The sequence below is a fragment of the Camelina sativa genome, chromosome 12 (genome assembly GCF_000633955.1).
Source record: "Camelina sativa cultivar DH55 chromosome 12, Cs, whole genome shotgun sequence".
Taxonomy (NCBI): domain Eukaryota; kingdom Viridiplantae; phylum Streptophyta; class Magnoliopsida; order Brassicales; family Brassicaceae; genus Camelina; species Camelina sativa.
In genome coordinates, this window is record NC_025696.1 from 9,304,709 (window position 1) to 9,329,606 (window position 24,898).

A 24,898-nucleotide genomic window follows, 5' to 3' on the forward strand; every position below is an offset into this window, starting at 1 on the left:
GCTTACAATGATAAACCAAATAAGTAAATATAATCTATAAATTTTCAGGTATATATTATCTAATCTATAGTATTAAAATCTTATAATAATTTGTAATAGATATGAAATAATTTGTACCAAATGCCCAACTGATATACGTTCGGGTTATAAATGTTATACCAAATCTTTTAGTTATTTTTTAATCTGTTGGAATAAAATATAATATTTTAAATCAGTAAATTATTATTTAAACTATAGTTATGAATGAGAAAACATGATATATATGGGATGAGACGAATCTGAGATCTCGAAATAGACATACCACCTTTCTCTTTTTTTTTTTCTTTACTTATAACAAAAACGAATTTAATTATTCTGTTTGTATAAACTGAACTAAAAACAAATCTATTACTAAACAGGTACAAGTTTGGATTATGAATGTTGATTCCTAAAAAATATGTTTACAAGTATTACCTCACATGTATATAATATAATGCATACAGGATAGTAAACTTAGTTTTTGAAATCAATTCCGCACGTACGTGCGGGTCCGAATCTAGAAGACTTACAACAATCATTAGCTTTGCCAAACGTAATTGTAATATGTATGAAGGACTAAGAAAAACTTTATGTTAAAATTGATCCAAAAATTTATCCCCGGAAGCTATTTTACAACTATGCATACTATTTTTTTTTTATTTTACAACTATGCATAATATTTGTAATACAATATTTTTACAAAAAAAAACTCTCAACAAACCAACAAAACAAATTTGTAATTAACAACAATATAACAAATTTTTTTAGAAATAAAAAAAAAACTTATGAAAATATCCTCGCACGTACGTGCGGGTCCGTATCTAGTAGTATAATGGTTTGGCCAAATATCATCGTATTATCATTTCAATTCAATTTTCGTGTAATGTATAATGCATGATTTTTTCTTTTGGAAAAACGCTAATCATAGATTTTCAACATTTTTTTTGTCCTAACAACTTTTTTGATGATATATATTTAACTCGCAAAGAAAAAATTTCAATACAATATTTGACAATAACTTCATCTCTAAGCGTATCGTATTTATGGATAAGTGATAATCAAAAGTTTCTAAATTTTTCAGGCAAATCGAATATTTGATGTAGTCATTTGGCAATGAATAATGCCAAACTATTTTAATTTTAAAAAATAAGAAAAAAGCCAAAATGGAAAGATGAAAAGTCTATTATAATCCAATAGTCGATCTTTTTAATCTGCTAATAAATTAGGAAAACTTTATCGTTTAGTTCTAATTTAATTAAGGGTTTAAATATGACTAAAAATGCAAGAAAACGTCACGTATGACGTATTTTTTGACAACTTCTGTTCCCTTTAAGGATATAAATAAGCAAGATGCCTTCTTCGAAACCCACCACCACCATCTCCGGATTTTCTCTTTCTCGTTTTACACTATTTTAATAAGAATTTAATACTAATAACTTGGTATCTTGTCCCAGTATATTCCCGGAGCTTGTTGTAACGAATCTCAACATTTAGTAAGCAATTTATTATAGAATTTTCGTCGTCGGTCCACTTAGAGATATTCATTAATTCCCCATATAGTTCTCTAATGTTTGGTCTCAGTTTAATGAGTTTGATTCTTTCAACAGACAAATGTGTTTAATTCGATTTTAATCGAGTTTAGTAGTACTGTTTATGAGATGAATTCAATTGTTCATATATATTTATATGTTCTTTGATTTTAACCTCAAAGTCAATCGGTATACTCTAGTGTATACCACTTCTTCAAACCTTGACGAATTCACTCGCTCATGAGTCATGAGTTTTGTACGTAGAGATTTCAACAATGCTCTGTCTTCATTGTTTGATTTAATCTGCTACAATTTTTTGAGGGGAAATAAAAGTAACACTATTGTGTGTCTGTTCCTTGAATCATGAGCATTGACTTGGTGTATCATGAAGCTAGATGTTAATTTCTGGAATAACAGCAAGTCAATGATGAATCATCTATTAATAAGTTAATATGATTCCCTGCTTATTTTTGATGGCATATTCCCTCAACTCTATGAAAGAAAATATGTTTCAGAAAGTTATTCATATTTGATGGCAATATCTAGAACAATTAATATGTTAAGAAAAGAAAGAAAAAAAAAAAGAGAGTTTTATCTTAAATTTGAAAAAGGGTTCATACTTTTTATGAAAATCTTGGAACTAAGACTTTCACTTAACAAGTATTAAAAAGAAATGATTTTCCTTGAACTATAAGTTATGTGTTCGATATGCTTGATACTTAGTTTTACCTATTTTGCAGTAGTGATCAGTAAATGTAAGGTCTATATGATCAAATAGACCATAAGTTATATATATATATATACTACATGCATATGCTGCTTATAAATACAAACAAAAACTCGTACAACGAGACAAAATTTAGGGTTTCATGACTATTGATTTGGAGTGGGATTTTTCTGTACAAAGGTTCAGATCATTTGCTAGTGAGGCGCTTGTGGCTTGCTGTTTCAAACAGATTTGATGATATAGCTAGTTACAAGTTTTTGCCGATGCCTTTATCTAGCTTGGCCATATGTACATCTGTCGTTCTATGATATTTATCATCTTCTATAGCTAGAAATTTACTTTCAACCATATATATACGTATACATCTTTCTATATTAAGTATATTTAGATTTTAGATAACACAAATTTGGTCTCGAGCTTAGCCACGATTGTGTAATTTGTTATTATTATATATATCACACACACAAACTTTAAAAATATTTGTATAGTTCGAAATTGAGATTTGAATTATAAATATAATCACCTATAAGTGGCTACGCAAAAGTAATGATAAGTAGGCCTCGTACGTAGATCTACACACATAAAACCCACAGAGGATGATAGTGGGAAGGATAATAAAGGGTTAAACATCTTTAATTTGGCTTTCAGAGCTCTAATTATAAATCATAAAATGCTACAAAAAGGAAAGAAGTTGCCAATCAAAGTAAGGATTTGTGTGAATGATTGTCTTTACACTGCTCATTATTGCGCCACAATGGTTGGAAATAGAATTTTGTATAAACAGCTTTATTGCTTGACACCTGTATTTTTACATAATGGACTATACTTTATATTGTGTATATGCTCGTGTGTGTGTGTGTGTGTGTTTTTCGATAATTAATTTATAATTCTAATCGAAGTGTCCCTTAACCCCCTCTTAAGAGTCAAGGGTCACATATATGGCGTTATTAACTTATAAAACTGATACTTAATTATGATGTTGATTATATGTAGTTGAACAAGTCATCTTGCCGTGAAATATTTAGTAATTAGTAAACGAGGATTCTAAGATGCGTAATACAGTATATTACCGGAATAAGATCCATACACAATATAATAGTTTAGTAAGGGTTTTTATACGTGTGAACAACAACACTCGTAACAATAGCTAGATTTAACTACATTGTTTTCCTGCACATGAGCATTTTTTTGAATCAAGATCTTAAAAACTAAACACATTAATAATTTACAAATAAAATGAATAAAATATGAAATAAAAGGAATAAAAGACATAAAATAGCAGAGATACAGTACTATGATTGGCTGGACAAAGATAGAGTTTGCGTACCCATGTGGAGACCAACCATTTGAATGTTTCATGGCCTATATATCTAAATATTCCATTTATTAACCAGTGGATTTATTATACTAAACCATGGTACACTCTAATCAATCGCAATTTAGTCCAGATTCATAACTACTATTAGATGGATAACATACATTAAATGAAATAATAGCATATAGTATAATACATGAAATAATATAACATTACTATATTTTATTTAAATAACACAATTTAAACTCTAGAAAACGGTGAAATTTTAATTTTACCATTTTGAGGTTTATTCGTGCCAGCATTTCATGCATTTCAAAGAAAAAGTTATTCATAAAACAATAATAATGAAAAGGTAACAATATCTCACAATGGATAAAATACTCAACTATATATGAGGAGGGGCTAAACTGAAACATACATTCCCATCAGAGGAGTAGTTGATGTCCTAAACCTCTGAAGTAGAGTCAAGATAACATCTATACTATACATGAGCAGGCATTATGTGGTTCAACGGTTAAATTTTTTTAATACTGATTTATCTAAGAAGAAATATAGGGGGTTTTTCGTTTTCTTTTATCAAAGGTAAAAATAATCACTTTCTCAAAACAGTGTTTAAATTATAATTTTGAGAATTTAATTTATGCTAAATATGGAATGTAAAAAAAAAATATCACATGAGCTACCAGATTTTTCATTCAGGTATATATTTTCAAAAATCTCAAAATATCCCCTTTTTAATAAAACGGAAGTACATGACTTCAAATTGGTAGACCATATAATATTAATATAGGTTATAAATAAGATTAATTATTTGATATGTTATATGGATTCATTATGTGATAGGTTATATAGATTTAGGATTAGGATCCTCTTAAAAATATATTCTAAAGAATAAAATAAAATCTCCAAAGAATATTTAAGTAACCATATATAGGCAAAAAAATCTCAGAAATTAATCATTTTCCGCAGATTACAAGTGATTTCCGATTATATAAAAAAAAATCTTAACTTACTTTATCAGAAAATTTTGACTAAGTAACGGGTCAAAATTTGAATATTTAAATTCATCCATATATTTTTTTGTTGAATTGTATAGTTTTATATACTATAATATACTTTTTAAATAATTTAATTTGGAATCTTTAAAAATAGTTTAATTTGATATTTATAAGAATATCATAAATATATGATAGATCAAAAAGTTAAAAATTATAAACACTCTAATTTAATTTGTTATAGCACGGATCAATAATATGTCACTATAATATGAAAAAAATTCAAAAAAATATGATTTCTTGCTAGAGCACGGTTAAAATTTCAAAAATATGATTTATCGGATTAAATTTAAGTTTGGAATAATATTGTTTGGTAGGCTTTCTGGGTTAAGATGATTTTGACAAACATATGTTACATATTTGGTCATAAAATTAATATTCGTTATACTATAGATTAAATCATAGAATTAACAATTAATATACAATATATAATTTTAAATACTAAACAAATTAAATAAAATTAACAAACAAAAATTAATTTTTTATCACACAACTTAATTTTTTTATACCGCGTGTCAAAACCTAGATATACTAGAATATATCTTACAAAATAAATGTTGTTTTCATAAGTCATATTCAATATATGATTTCATGACATAGTGTTCCATCCAAAAAAAAACTTTTAAAACAAATAAAATAATTACATATATGATGTTTTAAATAAAAATTAGTAATTAAACAAATGGAATAAATTTCAACCCGTGATATGGTACGAGTCATATTCTAGTAAATATATATAATTGTAAAATGCTAAATTTAAACGAAGCATATCCGTTTGGATTTCACATTGAGACATTTTCCACGGGAATAAATAATATTGAGTGTTAAACAATAAAAACAATCCGATATGAGAGGGACACTTCTTCATATTATTTTATCTAATATATTTAACTCTAAAAATAATTAAACATTTTTATAACAAAATTTTTAAAATTGAATTACCAACTAATAAAATGTATTGTATAAGTTGAAAAGCAAGGGACCACATATTTTTTATTGAATCAGGCAGCCGGAAAAAATAAACTATATACATGACAATGTTATTGGTCATTGATGTTCATAATGTAGTACACTAATAATGTTTTAGTAGGATTTGATTATTTGGACCGGCTACAAAACAAAATGTTCCGGGATAAGTGGGATCTTTGTTCCTCACGTTTCCTCCAAATGATGTTGACTTTCATTGACTTGCTCTCTCTGAGGTTCCCCTAGCCGTAGGATCTTTAGGTACTCTTTTTGAGTCCGTCAGATTCGGAGGTTCCAAATCTTGGAATACCATCATCCCAAATCTGGTGCATTTACGAAAACGCCATTACATGTCAACAACTTTTGTTTTCCACTATTATTCATTGTTTAACGTTTTTTTTTTTTTGAAATTTCACTCTCATAAACAACTAAAAAACAAGGAAAGAAAAATAAAAATAAAATACACGAATTATATTAGTTCGTTTCAGTATAAAACCGATGCTAATTGTTTTTTTTTTTGTCAACAAACACTTCATTAAATTAAATTAAGTGGAAGGTCTTTTTGTCTAGTGGTTTGCCTAAAGTTCATTAATGCTTTTACACTAGGAAATCTGAAGTTCGAGCCCCGATAATGTGATTTATTAATTGTGCAGATTAATGGAGGAAAATTTATAGACGATCCCTAATGATGCGCAATTATCGCCGTTCACCGTGATTCTACATAGAGAATGAGAAGGAGAAGGAGAAGGAGCATGGAGCAGGCAGGAGAGCAAGAGTGTATGTAGTGAATCTAATAGGGTCGGAAGGAATTGCCCATGGTAGACTCATATGTAATAGTTCTCCGCTGACCAATACCAAATCACTGGCCGCAAAACGACAAATTGCCACACTGGAATACTAAGATCAACAATATGTACCGTTGTTAATTGTTGTAAATGGAGAAAAAATTCCGTCATCTGGGTTCGAATAGCATTGGCCACGGGATTCAAAATTTAACATGGTTTCTCCCGGCCCCAGGAAATTAGTCTTTGGGCTTAGAAAACCTTTAGGATTATTCCTAAATTATCAAAAAAAAAAAATTGTTGTTGTAAGTAGTTTGAGCACAGTATGTATATACGTACCTTGAATGTAGTGGATATTATCATCATCGCTCGTACGCATTATCATTATAGGCTCCACATACTTTGTGCCTTTTTGTCATTTGAAAGATGATGTGTTTTTGGATCACGTTATTAGTAAGAATAGGTCAAGCTAACATATATCGATAGGCAAGCCAATCTTTAAAACATTGGCTAGCGAATGTTGACGTTTATAACTTATAGCACATATACATGTGTAGATCAGACCAACACTTTCCAAGGGTTAGTCTAGCGGGATAAGTTGCGGATCCTACATTACACATGATGTTATATTCTATATGGTTTAACGAAATTCGCCTAAACTAAACTACAATATTCGTAAATTCAAAAGACTCAAATGTCTTTTAGAAATTAAATGTGTGTAGATTTCAATAGGGAAGACTTAGAACAATGAGATCGACCCAACAAAAAAAATTAGCAAATCAATTTGCAATTAGACTTCTTTATTTAGAACATAACTTTGTGCAATGGAAAACCCTCAGACACTCTCGGACTATCGACCAATAGCTTTATGCAATGTTCTGTATAAAATTATCTCAAAATGCATGGTACAACGACTTAAACCTCATCTAAATGACATTGTTTCGGACGCACAAGCAGCTTTTATTCCTGGACGTCTCATTCAAGATAATGTGATGATAGCTCATGAAGTTATGCATTCTCTAAAGGTCCGGAAACGTGTTTCTCAAACATATATGGCAGTGAAGACTGATGTAAGCAAAGCATATGATCGTGTGGAATTGAATTTCCTAGAAACAACATTGAAGCTGTTTGGTTTCTGTGATAAGTGGATTAATTGGATCATGGCAACGGTATCTTCAGTTCACTATTCAGTATTGATCAATGGGGCTCCATTTGGCAACATAAAACCAATGAGAGGTATTAGACAAGGTGACCCTTTGTCACCCTATCTATTCATCCTCTGTTCAGACATTTTGAGCCATTTAATAAAATCGAGTGAAAAACAAGGGGATATCCGTGGAATAAGAATTGGTAATGATGCTCCTAGTATCACTCATCTCCAATTTGCTGATGATTCCCTCTTTTTCTGTCAAGCAAACAAGCGAAATTGTCAAGCTCTGAAAGATGTTTTTGAAATCTACGAATACTACTCTGGCCAAAAAATTAATACTTCTAAGTCGATGATAACTTTTGGTAGTCCGAGTGTATGGAGCAAAACAAACACGTTTAAAAGCAATCCTAGACATTCCAAATCACGGTGGTGGAGGTAAATATCTCGGCTTACCAGAGCAGTTTGGTAGAAAGAAAAAAGAAATGTTCGAATATATTGTTGACCGAGTTAAAAAACGAACATCTAGTTGGACAGCAAAGAAACTTTCTCCTGCCGGAAAAGAAATCATGCTCAAATCAGTAGCCCTTTCTATGCCGGTATACGCCATGTCCTGTTTCAAGTTACCGGTAGGGATCACTACTGAAATTGAAACGCTATTAATGAACTATTGGTGGGAAAGGAACTCAAATAAACGAAGTATTCCATGGATTGCTTGGAAAAAACTTCAAGTTCCAAAATCAGAAGGAGGGTTGGGATTCCGAGACTTAGCTAAATTCAACGACGCTCTTTTAGCAAAACAAGCTTGGCGCCTTATTCAGTTCCCTAACTCCTTGTTTGCCCGTATCATGAAAAGCCGATACTACAAGGACGATACACTACTAGACGCTCAACCAAGGAAGAACCAATCTTATGGCTGGTCCTCAATTTTAATAGGCTTAGACCTTTTAAAAAAAGGCACTCGCTATATTGTGGGTGATGGAAAATCGATACGTTTAGGTGTTGACAACATTATTGGTGATAATCCTCCCCGTCCGATCCAATGTTTGAATCCGCAATCTACTACAACACTTGACCACTTTATTATTAAATCAGGCAACTCACGGGCGTGGGACAATCAAAAACTTTCCACACAGGTTCCGCAGGCAGAACATACACTAATTCGAGACATCCATCTGTCTCAAACTGAAAAACAGGACAAACTTATCTGGCAATATACCTGCTCTGGTGCATATACAGTTAAATCTGGATATTGGTTCATTACACACTATCCATTTGATCCTGGTGTGCAACCGGATATACCTCATGGCTCAGTGGAACTCAAGAATAAGATATGGAAGTTACGGATTATACCAAAAATTAAACACTTCATTTGGCGTATAGTTTCAAAGGCTTTACCAACAACAACAAGATTGAGAACAAGGGGTATGAACATTGATTCTATCTGTCAAAGATGTCACCAAACTGATGAGACAATGGAACATGCACTCTTCTCATGTCCTTTTGCCCATATGGCATGGAGACTCTCAAACACTTCTTTATTGAATCTAGATCAATTACCATCTACTGCAGAGGAAATCATTTCCCATATGATATTTCAATCATCACAAACCATTAACATTTTCGACTTACTTCTACCCTTCAATCTACTTTGGCGTATATGGAAAGCTAGGAACAATTTGGTTTTCAACAACTATCGAGAGAGTGCATCTAAAACAGTTTTGCTCGCTAAATCTGAATGCAAGGAATGGATTAGTACTTTCGGAATTACATCACCGAGCCAGAGTCTAACACAAAGAGTAATCAACGACTCATGGCGACCACCGGCACATCCATTTATCAAGTGTAACTTTGATGCAGGCTTTAATAATCAAACACATCAAACCATTTGTGGTTGGATATTCCGAGACCATCAAGGCGAATCTTTGGCATGGGGAGCTTCTAGACTAAATAATGCAGGTTCTGCCTTAGAAGCTGAAACTAAAGGACTATTAGCGGCACTACAGCAGGCTTGGTGCAAGGGCTACCAAAATATCATTTTTGAAGGAGATTGTAATGACTTAATTAAATTAGTTAATGGTCAACATTCAAATGCTTCATTGACAAACCTATTGGAAGATATTCATCTCTGGACTTCAAAACTTAAAAATGTATCTTTCACCTTCACAAAGAGAGAATGTAATACTGTAGCACATACTCTAGCTAAGTATGGTTGTATTGACAAAATTTATTATGCTGATTCTGTATTGAAGCCACCATGGCTAACTCAAATCCTATGTAACGATCATGTTTAATCAATATATATATTTTTGTGAAAAAAAAAAAAAACTTTGTCCTGAGATTTTTTTTTTTTTTTAAATAATAATAACCAGAAACCAGTACTATACCAGGTCCAATACGCAGTTTTGTTCTTTTTTCTTTCTCAAGGGATACTGGAGCTGGAGGATTGATGGTGGACCATGAGCCACCGGCCATTATGGAGTTCAAAGACATTGGTGATGTGGGAGTACGAGCCAGATATATGGACGGCCAACGTGGTGACCCAAGCCACGTTGGTTAGAACACGTGTCTGCACACCACGGGGTAAGTAAGACCCAAAGTCCGAGTTGTCGAAACACAACTTCCATTTTTGCATCACTGCGTCATACCTATAAACGAGGAGTATAAGTGATCAACACGATGAGTGACTCTAAAGCTATAGATCGATGTTGTTCAAAAAAAATCTCTTAAGAAATACAAACTTCAACAAAAGAGCATTATTAGAAAGCCATATATAATTTCTAGATATTATCAGGAGGAACCCGTTAGAATGGAAGACACAAAGATGTTAGTAAGGCGCGTTATATATATATAGTTGTACCCGGAGACAAGTTCACCAGAGCCATTGCAGCACTTGACATAATCAGAGTTGAGCCAGATACTAGTCATTCTATCAATTGCCCTCGAATCAATGATGCTAAAGAATTCATTGTTCACATCATTGACTGCTTTAGTCGCGGCATAGTACGCCTTCCACCCATTAACCGGGTTTAAATCATTTGTTTCCTCTGTAAAATCCTTTTATGTAGAGAGAAAACAAGGGATCAGCACCAAACAGTGTCCTTTAAGGCAAATGAAGTGAAGACAAATTAAACCCCTTTCATTAAGACACGAAATTACCTGGCGATAAAGGAACTTCCAAAGGCTGTCGTCATTAGCAGCCTTCATCATCGAGGTACTCGTCATTGACAACTGGCAGAGACTTGGGATATCCAAATAACTGAGAGCATAGGTCGTAGTAACCTCCGGAAGCAACTGTTCAATCATGGACGTTTCCGGCTTATCATCATCAGCGACCCTCGCTGCCTTCGAGACCATTTTGAAGGTGGACTCAAGGAGAGTGAGATGCGGCTATGAGAAATGGATAGAGGATTATGACGGCAAGTAATGATCAAAGATCAAGTCCACGTAATGTTTTGTTATGTGGTTCCTCCTTTAACAAAACCCTAAAACATCGTTGTGTTGTGTAGTGTGTACTCTTCTCGTCGCGGAGTGGGCCGGTTCGTGGAAATTAGGCATAGTAATCGGTTTGGGATGCGATTCGGTTCGGTTTAATTATTTTTGGTTATCAGTTTATTTGGTTCAAAACATAACGTTGCAAAATCGTAAAATTACATCTAATGATCGAGATAATTTATTTAAGGGAAATTATTACTGTAGTATGAAATAGCATCTCGTTCTTGTTGGTTACACAACACCGTTTTGAAACATCAAACACACAGACGCAGTTAATTAAAGCTCTGAATTCTAAGCTCTCAAGAAAATCAGTTGACAACTGATTTATTTTTGGATCCAATTTAACAATATCTATGAAAACTCAAACTCTATTCTTAATCCCTAGGCCTAGAAAACTTAAATAGCAAGTCACTGTTAAAAGACACCTAAGCCTAATAACTCCTCCTACATGTACTAACTTCTAACTAAGAGAGCAAAGTAATGAAAATCATGATGCTGCTGCTTAGAAGTATCATGATCCAACCGCTATCCGGCCACAAGGATCGCACTTTATCCGTATAAGACATCCTCAGAAACGCCCAAAGTCGCCTTGAGACTAACCGAATCGTTGCTAAGACCACAAAAAAGAGGCTTATCAGTAGAACTCCAAGCTCTTTGCTCTCTAGATTTGCTTGTTCTTTCACAATCTTCTCTACATCCAATCTGCTTTCAAGAAAACAAGAAGACAATTGATGTCAACTAAATAAAAACGTTTTAACTCACGTGATAGCTCCCCTGCTCTATATTTCAAAAAAAACAAAACAGTACTGACCTCAGTGCAGTGTTTCCTCTGGCCAATGATTCTACACGGGAAGCTACAAAAGTTTTCCATAGCTCTAGGTCTCTAAGTTCCTTTTCCTGCTCAAAGAATATCAAATTCACTACTAGTTTTTTTTTTATACAACATAAAGACTTCAAGCTTTGGAATTAATATTACCATTTTCATTTTCCATTCTGTGATCTCTTTGATATCAGCTTTGCTTTTCTCCACAAGCATAAGGGTTCTATTCATCTCCAAGCTAAATTCTGGTTGCTTGTCATTCATTTTCTTTACAGAGTCCTCAAGAACCGATAAATTCATCTCAATCAATTTCACTTTCTGCATCATCACTTTCAAAACGTTATGCTTCTCCCTAACTTCATATTTCTTCTCTCCTATGACATTAATCGTCTTTACAACGTCATCTTTCTTCTTCTGCGCTTCAGTCTCCTTACCAATCTGATCTGTCCTATTGCTTTTGACTTCCCCAACTTGCTTTTCATCTGCGGTTTTTAGTTCCAGCATAGCTGGTTTACTGGGAAGAGTCTCTGATGGAACAAATAGATCTTCAAGCATTTGCTCAAGAGCATCAATGCCAAATACCTCCACAACACTCAGAGTACAGTAAAACTCCGATCCGTAGTGACTAACTAAGTTAAGTTTAAGATATCTTAACCATTTAGGTTCAGGGAGCCGGAACGTCTGAATCTGCTTAATGTTTGCAGCCACAAAACTCCCAGCGGGAGTCCACACCTCGGTTGGGTAACTCAAGCTACCTGACAAGCTAAACTCTTTGAGATTCGAAGAATAATGCTCAAAATTTGCAATTCTCACCGTGTCAACCAGCGTCTCCTCCGCAAGTTCAATCACGACAGACTTATTAGTCACTGAACACGGGTTTCTTAGATACTTGTCATGATCTTTGCCAAGCACATTGCTAGCTCCTTTTGCTTCCTTGTTATGGCCTACCACTTTTGCACCCTTCATAGCAGAAGCATAGTTATAACCAGTTCCATCTGGTTCTAATCTATAATGAGTCGCATTATTCACAAGCTGTGATGAGCCATTTGCTTTGAGACTTTTGTCTTCAAGATTGGCATATCTAGGATCACGAGCTTCTAGGGTCTTCTTGTTTATTCTTCGTTCTGGCATCACAATTTTGCAGATCAACAAAGCATTGTTCCCAAGAACATGCTCATACACATCTTGTAACTGGCCGTTTCTTAGGAGACAATAGTTGTTTTCTTTCCCAGTAGCTCCACCAGAACTCGTCGAATTGAGCATCTTTGAAACTGATCCATCAGTGTGATTCCCAATTCTACCTACAAAAGAACATTGAATTCTTCAGAGAATGAAAAAGGATCACAATGTAACAGCACAGTATAACAATCTCAGATATACCCAAGTTCCAAAGATACTAAATTTGGAGACTTTCCTTAATTAACATCTGCAATGATCATGTCATCTCTCTCTCTACAAATAAATTGCGGAGGAAACAAGGGTATACATGTTTACCTCCATAATCATGGCTTTGGCCAAGCTTGGAGTAGACGAGGAAGAGGAAGCACCAGAGAAAGAGAACGAGAGGGATAGAACGCTCGACGAAGCTGCCGCTTCTTGAATTAACATTATCTGCCTTTTCATGGATTCTGACAATTCGAAACCTTTGCAATTTTTCATTCAGGCATATCGTCGAACAACTTTCGCGCTTCACCATCTCTATAAGCACAGCAGAGATCTATGCTCGTGTGTGCATGCACAGATCACAGATGGATAGAGAGCGAGAGATCGTTGGTTGTATGAATGTGACCTGTATCTGGAGCAAAGGAGAAGAGGGCACGAGGAACAAGAGGAGAAAAAAGACTGACGAAGAAGAAAAAGAAAAAGAAAAGGGAGAGAGAGAGACAACATGTCTCGTGTTGCTGGGTGATTTGAAAGAAGAACCTAACTTTTCTTTTGTCCGTCGAGAGACCGATTTCTTCGGATTTTTTTTAATTAATTTCTAAAAAAGTAGTAAACAAAATTTCATAATCTTCTTGGTTATAACTTTCAACGGCTACTTACGGTCTAATCTATTCTATTGTTAGCAAATTCAAAAGTGTCTTTGACCCAAGTTTTTTCTTTCTTTCTGTCTGTAAAATAAAAAGTCCGAAACTTCAGAGATTGAGTCAAAAGTTACAATGCCGGACAAAGAATGAACCTAAGTTTGGTGATTTGATGTCTCCGGGGGAGACGGGTTGCCGGAATCATGCTTGAGCATTGATGTCCGTAGAGTGATTAACAAGGACAAAGTCGCCGGATTCCTGCCGGAGATGTTCAGGGACAAAAGGAAGACTTCCCGGATTCTGCTCTTGTAAGAGCAAATTTAATGGAGTTTCAGGAGGGTACTGGTCAAGTATGAAATCTATTGCTTCTCCACTTATCTCTTTTTGGTTCAATAGAACCTACACACACAAAATAAAAGTGTGAATAAGCAATGAAAGCTGCAATTGCGGTTAAATGTTTGAAACTTACCTTAACGGTTTTGAGGAGAGCGGTTTGGTTTTGTGTGAGGAGAGCAACTGTTTTGTCATACATCTGGCTAATGAGTTCTTCGCTTCTCTGTGCAACTTCATCATCCATGTTGAAGTTAATCGGCGGCTCGACAAGGTCATCGTCTTCATAGAGAGATCCTTCAAAGTCTAAGCGTGGTCCAACGAACTGAGCCCTCTTTCTCCATGGTGGTGGTTCGCCATGGATCACCATTGGGTTCTCCAGGTTCCATCTGAAATCCAAATATATAAGTCGTGAGTAAGAAGCATATACTTTATAAGGGAATGTGAAGATGTGCAAAATTGGGCCTCACATGGTTAAGATTTTACGAGCTAGCCATGAGGCGTCAGAGAGATAAACAACTGATGCCTTTGAAGTATCTGAGCCGTAGATCACTTGCTCTGCAGCTCTTCCTGCGAGCAAGACCTTTGCAACAGAAATTTTTGCAAGTTTAAACTCATGATATCATATACAGGTAGGCATACAAACAAACCGAAAAATCTAATGCTTAGGCCTAGTATTAATGAAATGAAAGAAGAGATTTTTAATAGAGAAAAAGAGAAGGACCTGAAGACGATGAAGCAGTTGTGGAAGACGACCAAACATGTAGGATTCATCATCAAGTCGATGAAACACAACTTGAGACAGTGTCTGACCACGAGGGATGATAGATATGCGATCGCACCGCTCAATCTTTGCATTCTCGTACCGCAATAAAAGATGAGACGTGATTGCCACTCCGACTTCAGTTGTGGCTCTACGACACTGACCTTGATGTCCCAATTCTANACTTATCTCTTTTTGGTTCAATAGAACCTACACACACAAAATAAAAGTGTGAATAAGCAATGAAAGCTGCAATTGCGGTTAAATGTTTGAAACTTACCTTAACGGTTTTGAGGAGAGCGGTTTGGTTTTGTGTGAGGAGAGCAACTGTTTTGTCATACATCTGGCTAATGAGTTCTTCGCTTCTCTGTGCAACTTCATCATCCATGTTGAAGTTAATCGGCGGCTCGACAAGGTCATCGTCTTCATAGAGAGATCCTTCAAAGTCTAAGCGTGGTCCAACGAACTGAGCCCTCTTTCTCCATGGTGGTGGTTCGCCATGGATCACCATTGGGTTCTCCAGGTTCCATCTGAAATCCAAATATATAAGTCGTGAGTAAGAAGCATATACTTTATAAGGGAATGTGAAGATGTGCAAAATTGGGCCTCACATGGTTAAGATTTTACGAGCTAGCCATGAGGCGTCAGAGAGATAAACAACTGATGCCTTTGAAGTATCTGAGCCGTAGATCACTTGCTCTGCAGCTCTTCCTGCGAGCAAGACCTTTGCAACAGAAATTTTTGCAAGTTTAAACTCATGATATCATATACAGGTAGGCATACAAACAAACCGAAAAATCTAATGCTTAGGCCTAGTATTAATGAAATGAAAGAAGAGATTTTTAATAGAGAAAAAGAGAAGGACCTGAAGACGATGAAGCAGTTGTGGAAGACGACCAAACATGTAGGATTCATCATCAAGTCGATGAAACACAACTTGAGACAGTGTCTGACCACGAGGGATGATAGATACGCGATCGCACCGCTCAATCTTTGCATTCTCGTACCGCAATAAAAGATGAGACGTGATTGCCACTCCGACTTCAGTTGTGGCTCTACGACACTGACCTTGATGTCCCAATTCTAAACCAATACGTGTCGGCCCAACAGTGAGTCTGTCAACAGCGTCGTCCATATCTGATTGAAGAATTGAGCTATGCGTTTTCCTGACAGCTACAAGAGCAGCCTCTTGAACCAACTGTGCCAGTTTTGCTCCAGACCATCCTGTATTCAATATAAACCATTACTTTAAGAAAAGTTTTATACAGACCAATATGTTCAGACACATAACTTCTCTGTGGAAAAAGGCACACCATGAGCAGAACAATTATTCTTTGAAACATCAGTTGTAGATTTTATACCTGGCAAGTTACTTGCATAGGATGATAAGTCAACAGAATCTGACATCTTGACTTTGCTGGCGTGAATCTTCAGAATATCCAATCTACCTTTCGCATTTGGGGGACGAACTCTTATCTGATAAGAAGATTAACTTTTACGGTCTTTCAGAAATTCTTAGCCTACTATATTAATGCGAGAAAACATCAAATGGCTTACGAATAGATTATTACTTTGAAATAACTGCCATAAAAAAGTCTGAGATAATTAGAAGATTGTGTGACAAAATTTTGTTAATCACAAACCTTTCGATCAAATCGACCTGGACGTAGAAGAGCAGGATCTAACAAATCTCTGCGATTGGTGGCACCCAAGAAAATCACACCTTTGCCGGTGTCAAAACCATCAAGCTCGATAAGTAGCTGGTTCAATGTGGTTTCTCTTTCTTGAGTGGCCGCATTGTACAACTGGTCGGAGTTTTCCTTGAAAATCCCTTGACGTCTAACGAATACCAAAATATAAAGAGAGACATCAGTGAAACTCTGTCTCAAGTTGAAAAAATACGCAGGAAGGCAGTAACTATATCAAAATCTAGATAAAAGGGATGGATATTGTGTATACCGAGTTGCTAAGGCATCAATTTCATCGATAAAAATAACGGATGGCTTGTTTACCTGCACAAGGACATGGACATCATCAAATACTATTGAACATCACTTCACAATATGCATAAATACACATATGTCCAATCACCTTAGCTCTTTTAAACAGATCTCTGATACGCGCTGAACCAACTCCAACAAGAACTTCAACAAATTCAGATCCTGCCATTTGGTAGAAAGGCACACCAGCTTCCCCCGCAATAGCTTTTGCAACGAGTGTCTACGAAAACAAATCAGCTTAGGTTAGGCTATATATTGCTAGCAATTGGGTTGTCAAAAGATCCTTGTAGAAAAATCTACTCGACTACAACAAGAGGTTAACTGATCATTGACAATTTTATAGGACTTTACAATTGTATAAGACATTGACATTTTATAAGATCTCAAACGAGAATAGGAAATCAGTAATGACTTTACAATAGCATCTAAACATTCAAAACTTCATTTAGACAAATTTCAGGTTTAAAGTGTAGCAGTAGTGATGAAAGATCGTTCTAGTATCAATGCCAAACTCTGAAATTTCCAAACATTCAGAATACTCTGAAATCCAACAGTCAACCTCAGCAGAATTAGTCTCAACATTTACCGCGGCAAGTTTGATTATCAAATATTTCTATAGTCTTTCTAAGCATTCTAGAGTATAATGCTACTTTAAAAATACTATCCACTACTTAAACAATAAATCTTTTAGATTGGTATTAACATAGATGGTTAGACATACCTTGCCACAACCTGGGGGACCCTCCAGAAGAACTCCATGAGGAGGTTTAATACCCATTTTATCAAACAGGTCGGGATTCTTCAAGTACTTTACAAGCTATCAAAACAATGTGACAAGCGTAATGAAAATGAGAGGTTAGTAAGCTTCCGTTCCAGGTTTCTTTCGAAGAAATAATGTCATGCAAATACATACTTGATGGTGTAGCAGTAAAGCCCTAATGGTAAGGGATTTAGAGGCTAAGCAATCTAAACCCAAATATGAAAAGGAAAAGCTAACCAAGAATGCACATACTAATATATGAGATCCATACTCAGGGAAGAACTGATGCAAGCATAACAAAAGAACGAAATTCAAGCAGAACAAGCAAGCGCGTATATTATTCATTTACAAAAATTCCAAGTTTCGTTGATGAATGTTCATGAAATTAGAAGATGTAATACAAGTTCATGCAATGATGGGTAAAGAAGCTTAAGGTTTTGAATTTAATAGTAGTATTTTGCGAGAAATTTGGTCTAACGATACCTCTTGAAGTTCGTCAACTGCTTCATCAATCCCTGCAACATCAGCGAATTTAACACCGGTTGAACCCTGTAACATAATCATTCGATGTCATCAAAAACTTAACCAAAAAGGTATCAGAACTGAAGAAACGTACATATAGGAATAATGGTTAGAAACTTACATCAACACGAGCTTCTGCTTTAGACTGAGAAAAAGCAATCCCTTGCCATAAGTCCTGCAAAAAAAGTTTTAAGTGATTAAGAGCAAAAGCAATATCACTGTAACAAGTAAAGCACGCATTATAAGATTAAAGTATTATACCCATTTTCTAAAGTTCTTTGGTCTTCGTGACAGAGTGAAACGAACAAGAAGAACCATAGTCATGACAACAAGTAGGATTGGTTTGAGCATCTCCAAGCTTGATGATACACCACCAAATGTGTAAAAATCAGTTATCCTTGAGAAGATCCCCCCATCGGCAAGAACATCAACAAAGTAATCCCATACTTTTTCAAGAACACCAAGGAAGATGCCAACAAAAAGTTTGAGGAATGGCTTTGCTATAGGCCAAACAACATAAACTGTAGTGACAAAGGCGAAACTAGTGACTGCAAAAACAGCCGAGGCTAAGAATCCCCCAACAACAACTGCCGCTGCAGCAATAACTGCTGTCACCATTCCCAGCTCAACCATCACTCTACTAGAAATAGAAGACGCAACTGGGTTTGGGTAGTCCGCCACTTTTCCAACCCAAGACTGCAAATAAACATTTAATAACAGAAAACTAAGTCAATAACCGAACACAACACACTGTTTGTCAACCTAGTGAATAGATTCTGAAAAATTCATATCCAACACAGTACAAAAATATCAAGAACACTAGAGATTATAATCAAGTAGATAAGTTCCAAATGAACAAAAGAGTGATCACCGTCATGTGCCTTTCTATTTCGTACTGGGGACCCGTGTACTCTTTGAGAAGAGCTTGAGCTTCTCCAAGTTCAAGCTTCATTGACCTATCAAGAAACATATCAATAAGAAATCAATACATCAAAAATGAAACTTCACTTATCTTATTCTTCTTAATCCAAGTACTTCACCATTTGGTTCTCTGTAAGCTCTTGACTCCAGGAATCTCCTTAAGATCAACAACAAAATCTCTATAGCCGCTCGTATAAGGACTACCAGAAACTTCCTTGGATGTAAGCAGCTTAACTTTATCATTCTTCATAACATTTCTAAAATCCTCCAAACTCATCTTTGGTAAATCCTTCACAGTTCTCTCAAACTCGTCTTCCTCAGATAGCTCTGGTCCAAAAACTTGCTCAGGAACATAGAGTTTCCCCCTGTATTCCCTCAAAATATCACTCAAATAAACAGACTCATTCCCACTTTCACTTTTCTCCGTCGTCTCCACCTTCGTCTTCGAATCAAGCTTCCTTCTGATAAACTCAAACGCACCAGACGACGCATTGGCGCCGCCTTTGCTTAAATCCTCTCTCTCCTTAAGATTATAAAGCTTATCCCCAACTCGGTAACGAGGCTCCACCTGACTAGGATTCTCCTTCAAAACCCTAGTTACGAAATCATCAACAGCAGCTTCGGGGGGTTTGTTCGTCTCCCCAGATTTTTTCAATTCGCACAAAACCGTAAACGAACGACGCAGAATCGGACCTCTCCATCGAGTTTTCGCTGAGAAATTAGATGCATTCGCGTGTTTCCAAATCGATTTCTTGGGAATCTCTGAGATACTTTTGGGTAAACGAGTACCACCGAGTGAGAAGACAGTGTCTACAGAAGCCATATCACCATGTAACAGAAGAGAAGAAAGAAGCTTCACTGACTAATACTAGTAAGATCGAATTGCATTTGAGAATTTTGAAATTGCCGTTTGGTTATTATGGATTCTTCTGGATAAGAAGAAGAAGAAGAATAAGAAGAAGAAGAGAAAAAGAGCAATCGGGGTTTTTTTTAATTTTTCAGTCTCAGGGGTTTCAGTTCAGTTAACTCCCACGGCCAACACTATAATGGTTCAATAACCGGTACAAGAACCGGTTCCGGTTCAGGTAAACCCGACTCCGCCACTATTTTATTATCTCTTTGTCTTATATAGCGTTCACGTCGGCCACCTTCGTTGCGTTGCATCACACGCACACACACTTCAGTCCAAAACACCATCGTAACGTTATCACTATGTCCAAACAGATAGCCTTTTTTTTGCTTTACCTTTTACACGACGACGTTTGCTTTCTCTTTTATCTCCCACCCAACCAGCGAACAATTAAAACATCGCTACCAAACACATTATTATCTCCTCCACACAATGTCGAAGTCTTCTTCAAACCTTGCTTCATGCGCCGTCGCCACGCTCTTCATCGTTTTCCTTATCATCGCCGCTCTAACTGTTTATTTAACCGTGTTCAGACCGAGAGATCCAGAGATATCCGTCACTAGAGTTAAGGTCCCGTCATTTTCCGTTGCGAACGGCTCCGTCAGCTTCACTTATTCCCAATTCTCCGCCGTTAGAAACCCTAACCGCGCAGCTTTCTCGCACTATGACAACGTAATCCAGCTCTTCTACTACGGATACCGGATCGGTTCCACTTTTATACCCGCTGGTGAGATCGAATCGGGTCAAACGAAACACATGTCTGCTGATTTCTCAGTACAGTCGTTTCCTTTAGCGGTGGCCTCTGCTTCTCAGATCTCCGCCGCCGGATTTCGAAATCTTGGATCAGGCGGTTACGGAACCGGGTTAGTGGAGTTGGATAAGCGGTCCGGGTCAACGGTGGAAATAGAATCGAAGCTGGAGATGGCGGGTCGGGTCCGGGTTCTTGGTTTGTTTACTCACCGAATCGCGGCAAAATGTAACTGTAGGATTGTGATTTCCACGAGTGATGGTTCGATCGTAGCCGTCCGTTGTTGATAGTTGATCGTAGCCGTCCGTTTGTTTCATCATAAATTTCGTTTGAAAAATTTCATACATATTTAAAAACAGTTAAATTTAGCTATCTATGGCCCTGAATGTTTAGGAAATTTTTAAAGGTTTTTAGATTATAGTAGGTTTTAGTTTTCAAATTTTATTTTTAATTTTAGATTTTGTAAACGATTTCATATACAACAAAAGCAACAAAGATATAAAGAAATTGATCCATGTATCAATTGTATGTATTGAGGAAGGACCGTGACAAATATTACTTTGTGTAAAATATTCGGTTATGTTAAATTTTTGACACCTTAATTAAAGTTGTTTCCCGTTCGAAGTACTAGTTAATTACTTATACAACTTACAATTCAATACTTACATTTATGTCCGATTAATTGGTTATAAAGAAAATTCGCGATTGAGGTCATAAAAATCCAAAGGTGATATGTATGTTGTAAGTTGTAAGTGTAAACACTGTTGTAAGCTAAAAAGTTAACAACATACGGCTAAGATCGAACTGTCGTTAGTTGTAAGTACGGGAAAAAAAAATCAAAGGTGATTGTAAGTACTGTTGTTGTAAGCTAAGCAAGTTAACTAAAAATCACAATATATAAATCAGACTAGTAGTGTATTGTCGTGCTGGATGACGAACATAAAAGTCAGAGACATGCTGCAGATCTGATTTTATTATTATGTCAAATAATACCATTATTTTTGTTTAATCTTAATATAAATAACATCATTTGAGACCATTGAATTGTTCTACCAAGGATGGCACCTGGTTTCCCTAGTAATATCTGCATAGAGACATGGACCGCTTGCTTTAATAGACCACTTACATTTAAGGCATCGATCTTCTTCCTCGAAAGACGTCCATGCAATAAACTGTTTACGCTGATTATTCCAACCACAACTGCATGAGAACTCTGTTGTTTTAAGCCAGGATTCCCTAAATTCCCAATTGACTTGTTGTCCGGGCTGCAAAACATGCTCTCCCAAATCGTCGTCATGGGATCTACAATGTATAGTTAGGACTATTCCTGGACCTATATCATTGGTGATAGTGACAGAATTTTTACCAAAAGGATTGAATCCTTGACAAGAAGAACTGGCATAGCAAAAGATTATAGCAAAAACGGTGAATATCTTTAATGGTGTTTTCATTGTGTTTTGTTCTTTTAGTTAGACGTTTAGTGTGGATTCAAATGGTTAGTTAAGGTTCTTATTTATAAGGTTAATATATTTATTCAAAATGTATTGTTTCTAATGGCAAATTCCAAATATTTCATGATTTGGAGGTTATTCAGATATCATACCAAAGATGTTGACTAGAAATAAATGCTAAAAGAGAATAAAATATTAAATGAATGGTTCCAGACTTCCAGTTCCAGAAATAAATATGACGTCTTACGTAAAATGTTAAATTATCATATATATATGCAAATTTATTTTAGTATCTAGTTAAGGGTGGATTTTGACCAAAAATGTGTGAAAGTCCTTTATAGTTTGACCTGAAAACATTTATTTCCCAAATCTTCTTCTCTTTCCTCTCTCGTGACAGAAAATCTCTGGACTAATCCATTGAATTGTGCCATCCTTGCATATACAATGATTTTAAAAATGAACAGACATTATCATATTCATTCTCTTTTAGCATTTGTGACGATTTTAATAGAAACGCATAAATATATGTAAGAAATATAGCAAGTAAAAATGTAAAGTGATGATTTTCAGGGTCCGAATGGTAACTGCAAATTTAGTAGTGCGGGACAAAAAAAATTATAGTGCAGTACGATTTAACTACGGTACATGCGGGAGAAAAGTATTTGCAGGACAAGTGCGGTTTATATAAAATAAGCGGTTCAAAAAAAAGTTTGATTGGTGAAAAACAGTATTTGCGGTATTTAAAAATATGTGAATGGTAAAATAGATAAAAGCAGTAGGAATAATATTTATTAACATATAAACTGAATTTATTAATCATCTAAATCAATCTTTATAATTTGAAATCCATTAAATCATTTAAGAAACTGAATCTATAACATTTACATCATCACTATTAATTTAGAATCCATTAATTTATTTAATAAAGGTATTTTTGTATTAGACCATCTAACAACAAATACATTGTAAACAAATATCATCTCATAATGTTTTTTATAAAAAAAATGATTATATACATATATATAAATGAGAGAGGAGAGAGGTAGAGAGAAGATAGAAGAGTTTTTTTTTTTCATTTATTCTTGCATTAATAATGGTATATTTTAAATAATTGCACTACTTTAAATATTTTAATAATTATATTAACTGCGTTTTCACAAATCCGCTGGGTAATACTTGTGTTCCTTTGGAAAAGCGATTCAGTGCATTATCTAACCGGTAAAATCGCAATCTCTCTTTTAAAAAAAAAAACGCAAATTTAGTAAAATGTTTTGATTGGTGTTAAAGTGCAGTTTTGTAAAAAAAAGAACTGAAAACCGCTTTTTCAGTGCTTCCAATCACTACCTCAATTGTGTGTGGAAAGATTAATGAAATGATATACAACATATACAGGTACATTAGGGCATCCGCAATGGGGGAACACTTTAGGATGTTCTTAGAGTAAAAATATTATGAAAATAATCTAAGATCAGTAGTTAAGATCTTTTATTAAAAAGTTAATTATTGGGAGAACATGTTTAAGATCATAAGATTTAATAGTATAATATTCTTAAATATATTACATTTATAAAAACTGTAAAAATAACATTTAAATTGCAAACTTATAAAACTTGTACTAAAATTCAAAATACAATACCAAATTTTTATGAAACAAAAAATCATTAAAGATTAAAAAAAACAAACAAACATATTACTTAATTAAAACAAACAAACATTTTATTTAATTAATACATAGTTTAAATCAAATCCTCTTTTAATTTGTGAAAAATTGTTTGCAAAAAATTGTATCCAATCACAGCTTGCCACGTCAGCTTAGAACTGAGCCTAGATCAGTTCTACATCAAGAACTAGAAAACATGTTCTTATGCCACTATTCATTATATTTATGATTTTAATGGGCTAAGAACACACCAAGTGTTCTCCCATTGCGGATGGCCTTAGCAGGCTATATTCTTCTATATGACTATACCACTAAGTAAGACCAAATTTTATGCTACTGTATTATTTTAATCAACTTATATATATTAGAATATATTACATTTGAAGACTACAAAGTTGTTGTGTTTAATTTTATCATACAGATTCATCCCATACTCTTTTTGATAAGTTCATGACTCTTCAAATGTGTTTAACAACTGATATTATTATAAAAGATCAAGAGATATTATTTGAAGTTAAATATGGTTGACAAAAAATGTAATATAATTGAATAAATAAAATAAATAGCTTAAAAAATTATGATTACATGTCAGCACATGTATTTCTCTTTCTTTGATCTATAATATGAAAGTTGCTCAATCCTCTCCACATGAGTGATATGTCAGCAGTGGAGAGAGTGTCACATGTCAACCCAAATTAAAAGCACCTAAATTAAAAACAAACATATTTAAAATTAAAGAAGAATTTGAAACATCTTCCATATCTTTTATTCTTTTTCATATCACAAACAATTTTAATATTTATATAAGAAATTTAAATAGGCGTAGAACATGTTGATGTATTCTTTAAGTAAGTAGATCCATCACCAAAAGATAAAAATTTATTGAGAATAAAACCAAAGATTTGCTTCGTCCTCTTAGGATAAACCATGAAGATCTGAACATATGGTTCATGCG

At 34.8% G+C, this 24,898-nt stretch overlaps 4 protein-coding genes across 6 annotated transcripts; 1 reads left to right on the top strand and 3 right to left on the bottom strand.

Moving 5' to 3' along the window:
* On the bottom strand, positions 9,962–10,908 carry LOC104733331 (probable F-box protein At4g23960). Its single transcript, XM_010452915.1, has 3 exons — positions 10,699–10,908; positions 10,400–10,596; positions 9,962–10,187 (listed from the first exon to the last, which is right to left on the bottom strand). The coding sequence occupies exons 1-3, from the start codon at positions 10,894–10,896 to the stop codon at positions 9,962–9,964; spliced, it is 621 nt and encodes a 206-aa protein (XP_010451217.1). The 5' UTR covers positions 10,897–10,908.
* Positions 11,190–13,824, bottom strand: LOC104731067 (uncharacterized protein slp1-like). Its single transcript, XM_010450331.2, has 4 exons — positions 13,349–13,824; positions 12,011–13,155; positions 11,846–11,931; positions 11,190–11,736 (listed from the first exon to the last, which is right to left on the bottom strand). Exons 1-4 carry the CDS (start codon positions 13,548–13,550, stop codon positions 11,499–11,501), a joined length of 1,671 nt encoding a protein of 556 aa, XP_010448633.1. The 5' UTR covers positions 13,551–13,824; the 3' UTR covers positions 11,190–11,498.
* Positions 13,937–20,176, bottom strand: LOC104731068 (probable inactive ATP-dependent zinc metalloprotease FTSHI 1, chloroplastic). 3 transcript variants are annotated; one of them, XM_010450332.2, is made up of 15 exons: positions 19,294–20,176; positions 19,125–19,209; positions 18,515–18,949; positions 18,375–18,428; positions 18,215–18,280; positions 17,693–17,788; positions 17,063–17,191; positions 16,931–16,983; positions 16,615–16,810; positions 16,333–16,447; positions 16,046–16,195; positions 14,933–15,141; positions 14,679–14,791; positions 14,348–14,597; positions 13,937–14,277 (listed from the first exon to the last, which is right to left on the bottom strand). In XM_010450332.2, exons 1-15 carry the CDS (start codon positions 19,995–19,997, stop codon positions 14,080–14,082), a joined length of 2,853 nt encoding a protein of 950 aa, XP_010448634.1. In that variant the 5' UTR covers positions 19,998–20,176; the 3' UTR covers positions 13,937–14,079. The 3 variants fall into 3 exon arrangements, with proteins under 3 accessions (XP_010448634.1, XP_010448635.1, XP_010448636.1); XM_010450333.2 differs by having other exon boundaries at positions 14,933–15,135; positions 16,040–16,195; XM_010450334.2 differs by lacking the exons at positions 14,348–14,597; positions 14,679–14,791; positions 14,933–15,141 and adding exons at positions 15,252–15,501; positions 15,583–15,695 and having other exon boundaries at positions 15,837–16,195.
* Positions 20,220–21,360, top strand: LOC104731069. Its single transcript, XM_010450335.2, has one exon. The coding sequence runs from the start codon at positions 20,517–20,519 to the stop codon at positions 21,117–21,119; it is 603 nt and encodes a 200-aa protein (XP_010448637.1). The 5' UTR covers positions 20,220–20,516; the 3' UTR covers positions 21,120–21,360.

Coding starts and splice junctions, on each gene's coding strand:
- LOC104731068 (XM_010450332.2), bottom strand. CDS start 19,997: ATGGCTTCTGTAGACACTGTCTTCTCACTCGGTGGTACTCGTTTACCC. Junction 18,281..18,374: donor AAGCAGAAGCTCGTGTTGAT/GTAAGTTTCTAA, acceptor ATTATGTTACAG/GGTTCAACCGGTGTTAAATT. Junction 17,192..17,692: donor GTCCCCCAGGTTGTGGCAAG/GTATGTCTAACC, acceptor TTGTTTTCGTAG/ACACTCGTTGCAAAAGCTAT.
- LOC104733331 (XM_010452915.1), bottom strand. CDS start 10,896: ATGGTCTCGAAGGCAGCGAGGGTCGCTGATGATGATAAGCCGGAAACG. Junction 10,597..10,698: donor GGAAGTTCCTTTATCGCCAG/GTAATTTCGTGT, acceptor TCTACATAAAAG/GATTTTACAGAGGAAACAAA. Junction 10,188..10,399: donor TCTGGTGAACTTGTCTCCGG/GTACAACTATAT, acceptor CCTCGTTTATAG/GTATGACGCAGTGATGCAAA.
- LOC104731069 (XM_010450335.2), top strand. CDS start 20,517: ATGTCGAAGTCTTCTTCAAACCTTGCTTCATGCGCCGTCGCCACGCTC.
- LOC104731067 (XM_010450331.2), bottom strand. CDS start 13,550: ATGGTGAAGCGCGAAAGTTGTTCGACGATATGCCTGAATGAAAAATTG. Junction 13,156..13,348: donor CCAAAGCCATGATTATGGAG/GTAAACATGTAT, acceptor GTTCTTTTGTAG/GTAGAATTGGGAATCACACT. Junction 11,932..12,010: donor CAGAATGGAAAATGAAAATG/GTAATATTAATT, acceptor TTCTTTGAGCAG/GAAAAGGAACTTAGAGACCT.